The sequence below is a fragment of the Nicotiana tomentosiformis genome, chromosome 2 (assembly GCF_000390325.3).
Source record: "Nicotiana tomentosiformis chromosome 2, ASM39032v3, whole genome shotgun sequence".
In the NCBI taxonomy this organism is placed as follows: domain Eukaryota; kingdom Viridiplantae; phylum Streptophyta; class Magnoliopsida; order Solanales; family Solanaceae; genus Nicotiana; species Nicotiana tomentosiformis.
This window is the reverse complement of record NC_090813.1, coordinates 137262112-137266768: the sequence shown is the minus strand read 5'-3', so window position 1 is coordinate 137266768 and position 4657 is coordinate 137262112. Positions and strand designations below refer to the sequence as shown.

At 32.8% G+C, this 4657-nt stretch overlaps 1 protein-coding gene across 1 annotated transcript; it reads right to left on the bottom strand.

The window, feature by feature from the left end:
* Positions 1–1720: 1720 nt before the first annotated feature.
* LOC104094697 (3-ketoacyl-CoA synthase 6) lies at positions 1721–4362 on the bottom strand. Its single transcript, XM_009600673.4, has 2 exons — positions 3784–4362; positions 1721–2925 (listed from the first exon to the last, which is right to left on the bottom strand). The coding sequence occupies exons 1-2, from the start codon at positions 4179–4181 to the stop codon at positions 1833–1835; spliced, it is 1491 nt and encodes a 496-aa protein (XP_009598968.1). The 5' UTR covers positions 4182–4362; the 3' UTR covers positions 1721–1832.
* Between the last annotated feature and the right edge of the window lie 295 nt (positions 4363–4657).

Below are 4657 nucleotides of genomic sequence, written 5' to 3'. Positions count from 1 at the left end.
ATACTAATTTTTCTATGTTCATAAGTGAAAACATGTTTAATCTATACCTTTCTATTTTAACTTTAGAGTTTATTTACATTACTTATTTATTGTAGTGGTATGTAAAGCAAATCCTTTGCTTTTTAGGTTGGCCATCTACCTAGAAACCTCATTTGGCAGAAACATCCAAATCCAAGCACCTTTCTCTTTTAACTTTAGAGTTTATTTATAATACTTATTTATTGTAGTGGTATGTAAAGCAAATCCTTTGCTTTTTCGGTTGGCCATAAATCTCCTTTGGCAGAAACATCCAAGCACCTTATTATTTTATTGGTGTACTTGATTGCTTTTTGAAATTTTGAGAGAAATTATGGTGCTTAATACTAAAGTAAAATTGTCCATACGTTAGACCTGATTTTGAAATATATTGAAGTGAAAGACTAAGACAGTGAGACATTTTCTTTCTTCATACACAAAGAATAACAGTGAGATAATTGAAAATCAATATAAACAAAAGACTAACAGTCAGACTAATTGAAAATCAATATACACAAAAGATTAAGATATTTTCTTTCTTCATAACTCAGAAGAACTCGCACTAACCTGAGGATGAAAGATGAGCGACGAGCTGAGGAAAAAGGCGTCACAGTTGAGTTGAGGAAGAAGGCGCAGAACTCACAGGAACTCAGAAGAAGTCGCAACAGTCGCACAGCAAGAAGGAAGAACCGAAGAGGCGAACTTTTCAATTGATGTAGGTTTGAGAACCCTAAATCTAATTCTTTATTTAGGTTTGGGAAATGGAAAATGGGAAGTGACTAAGTGTAATGTGTATTAGTGATTTAGTCAGTTGTAACCGATGGGTTTGGATTTTGGGTATTAGGAAGACTATCAATAAGTTTGGATTTGGGTAAACTAAATTGGGCTTCAGCCTAAAATGGGTAATAACTAATACCCAAAATTTCAGTTATTCGGTTAAACCGAAACACCAAAACCGTAAACCGCACCGAAAAATCAAAAATTAATAATTTAAAAATCGTGCACCGGCCGAAAAACCGATTAAACCGAAACCGAAAAATCGAAATTCACGGTTCGGCCGGTTTTTTCGATTCGGCCGGTATGATGCCCACCCCTAAGTTACAGTCAGTGTTCCAACACCCAACAATTTTTACTGGTGGAGGACTAATATAGCAAGTAGAGTAATGTCATTTTTATGCCCTCATACAATTAATTAAAGAGGGCCGAAGCTATGCTACTTTCGCTCAACACCCAACCATTTTTACTTTCGCTCATTTTCTATATGTCGCTTTAATTAAAAATTTTGGTGTAAAATATTTATGACTTTAGAAAATAAAAAAGGTATTAATTATTTTTTTCCCATTTTCACGCTTACCACTGCAAAGGCATTTAACTTTAATTACCCATTTAAAGAATAAAAATAAGGAGAATTTAATCAAATACCCCTTATGATTAATTATTTTAAATAATTTTCTTAATTGGTATGCCAAAACCTTAAACACAAATAAAAAAGGATGAGAGAGAATAGTACCTTATGAAATAATAATAAAAACTACAACCTTTAGAGACATATAGTAGTAGAAAACCCTAATAACACCCTAAACTAACTGAATTGATGTTTTTTTTTTTTTTTGGTAAATAAACTGAATTATATTGATGTTATTTTGTCCGAACATTTCTCTTTCAATTAACATGTTACGGTAAAAAAATAAAAAAAAAGAAGAAGAAAAAGAAAACCACCATATATAGCATATTTATAGTAAGGAAACTACTAACAGAGACCAAGGTCTATGAACAACCTGATATATTTTCTTTTGAATAACATATAGGTTTTGTTTTTAGAGCTTGACAATCTCTGGAATGTGCACTGGATACCTATCAATGCAATCTTGCCATGGTCCATCAGTTGATGTCTTTATTGTTCTATTACATTTCCAAACAGCACTGTTACACTTAAATCCACTCCCAAATGCTATCTGCCAAACTCTATCACCTTTCTTCATTCTCCCTTTAGCTTCAATATAACTCATCTCATACCATAGTGAAGAAGATGAAGTGTTACCAAATCTATGCAAAGTCATTCTTGATGCCTCTACATGTTCAGCAGACAATTGTAGCTTCTTTTGAAGCTCATCAATAACAGCCCGACCGCCCGCATGAATACAAAAATGTTCAAACGCTTGTTTAAAATCCGGAATATAAGGTTTCAACTTGGGATTAAAAATTTTCCGACTAATAAGTGTGAGGAGAAAAAGGAGTTGCTCTGATGCTGGAAGAACTAAAGGACCAATTGTAGTAATGTTGGATTTTAAAGCTTCTCCTGCTATAACCATAAGGTCTTTTGATAGATTAATACCAACTTTTCCTTGTGGATCTTCTTGTTCAAATACACATTTAAATGCCTTATCATCTGCACCCTTATGTGTTCGGACCACGTGCATTAATCTGTACTTGGCTCTGTATCTATCGCGCCTTTTGCTGGACAAGAGTATGGCTGCACCACCCATACGGAATAAACAATTTGGGAGAAGCATTGCTCTCTCTGAACCTTTGTAATAATTAGGTGTGATAATCTCAGTGCTTACAACTAATGCATTTGAATTTGGATGGACTTGAAGAAGGTCTCTAGCTAAATCAATTGAGATTAAACCAGCACTACATCCCATGCCAGAAAGATTGTAACTTTTTATGTTACTTCTCAACTTGTATTTGTTCACTACCATTGCTGATAAAGATGGAGTTGGAGAAAACAAGCTGCAGTTGACAATAAGAATGTCAATATCCTTTGGCTTGAGTCTTGTTTTCTTCATTAGGTCATCCACTGCTGAGAATATGACCACCTCTGCTTCACCTCTAGCAGCTTCCATAGTTGGTGTTGGAGGGATATAATGAATAGCAGGAGGCAAGCAAGTTTCTTCTCCAAGGCCAGACCTGTTAGAAAAATATAGAAATTTTACAAAGTAAAAAGAAAGGCTTTGAAGCCTGAGAATAACTTTGAAAAGATACTCCTTGTCTATTTGGAAAATATAGACAAAACATGATACAATAAAATCATGATACAACAAAATAGGCTATAGTTTCTAACATCAGCTAATTTTGAAAACGTGTTTTCTTTCTCAAAAATTATATTTTGGTGAGAAGCAATTTGTGTTTGAAAAAAAAAAAATTGAGCAGCAATTAGTGTTTGGCCAAACTTTTTAAAAAGTAAATCTAAGTGTATTTTTCCGAAAATACTTTTCAAAAGTGCTTCTAGTAATAAACTACATTTTTTTGTTTCTCAAAAGCTACTATTGCTTCTACTCAAAAATAGTCTTTTTCCTTCCGCAAACTTGACAAAACACCTTAATTTTGAAAAAAATACTTTTCACCAAAAAAAAAAAAATACAGATTCACACTTCAAAAAGGCATGAACTTGTAGAGTTGAAAGAAAACAATTCACAAAGTTATCTTATTTCATAAACAGACATGTTCGTGTAAATTTAAAACCAAAATTTATATGTATATTTAAATTCATGTTTTAATAAGATTAAAGATACCATTTTTACATATATAAAGTCTTCAAGCTATTTTTTGTTAGATAATCTCACTTCGGCATCTCTATAATATCATCTCTATATAACAGTTATTCACTATAAACGTCAAATTTTTCTCGTAACTTATTTTTATATATATTATGTAATAATATATGTTCTCTATAACAGTATTTCACTATAACAATAAAAAAATATCAGAACAAACGATGCTATTATATAGAGATGTTTGACTATATTACAAACTATCTAACAATACCTTTCAAGAATACGCATTTGGAACTCGACGCTCTTGGGATTATCCTTCAAAATGAGCCTAGAATGTTCCATGAAAGTTGAAAATGGGACTCGGCAGGTAACCGGAGCTTTGTAACATGAATAATCTACTAGGTAAATTGATCGAGGTTTGGACATGAAGTAAACAGTGGCTATGAAGATGATGAGAAAAGAAGAGCATAGGATTTGAAGAAGATCAAAGTGGAGTGAATTCCATATTCTTAGCAATTCTTCAGGGCCAAGTCTTAATACCTCTATGGTAACACCAACCATAATAGGCACAAGCAAAAATGTTAGAATATGATTAACAAGATATTGATAGCCAAGTTTGACATATTTGAGCTTCACTGAATTAGAGAAACTTGGGACTACTTCTGGCATTTTGTCTTAAAGAAGAAGAAGAAGAAGAAGAAGAAGAAGGAGAAGGAGAAGGAGAAGAAGGAGAAGAGAGGAAGAGAGGATGAATAGTGGTGTTAGAGCTAAGAAGAAGAAGAAGAAGAAGAAGAGAGGAAGAGAGGATGAATAGTGGTGTTAGAGCTAATGAGAAGAAGGGGAAGATTGTGGTGATTTAAAGAGAAGAGGGAAAGGGAAATAAATGGAGGGCAGATGAGAGGATTAAATGAAGCAACGCTCTCTTAGCTGGAGTTTTTTCTTTTGTGTCCTAACCTCATTGTGATCATTAATCTTCCAACCACTCTGCTTTTTAATTTATATATTTGTCAATTTGGTTAAGATCAAATGACGAGTAGAATAATTTTACTATTCATTACAAATATTCTTTTAGCTATATGATCTTTTTTTTTATAGGAGATTGATATAAAATATAATAGTGGAGTACAAAATATCCTTAAATAAAA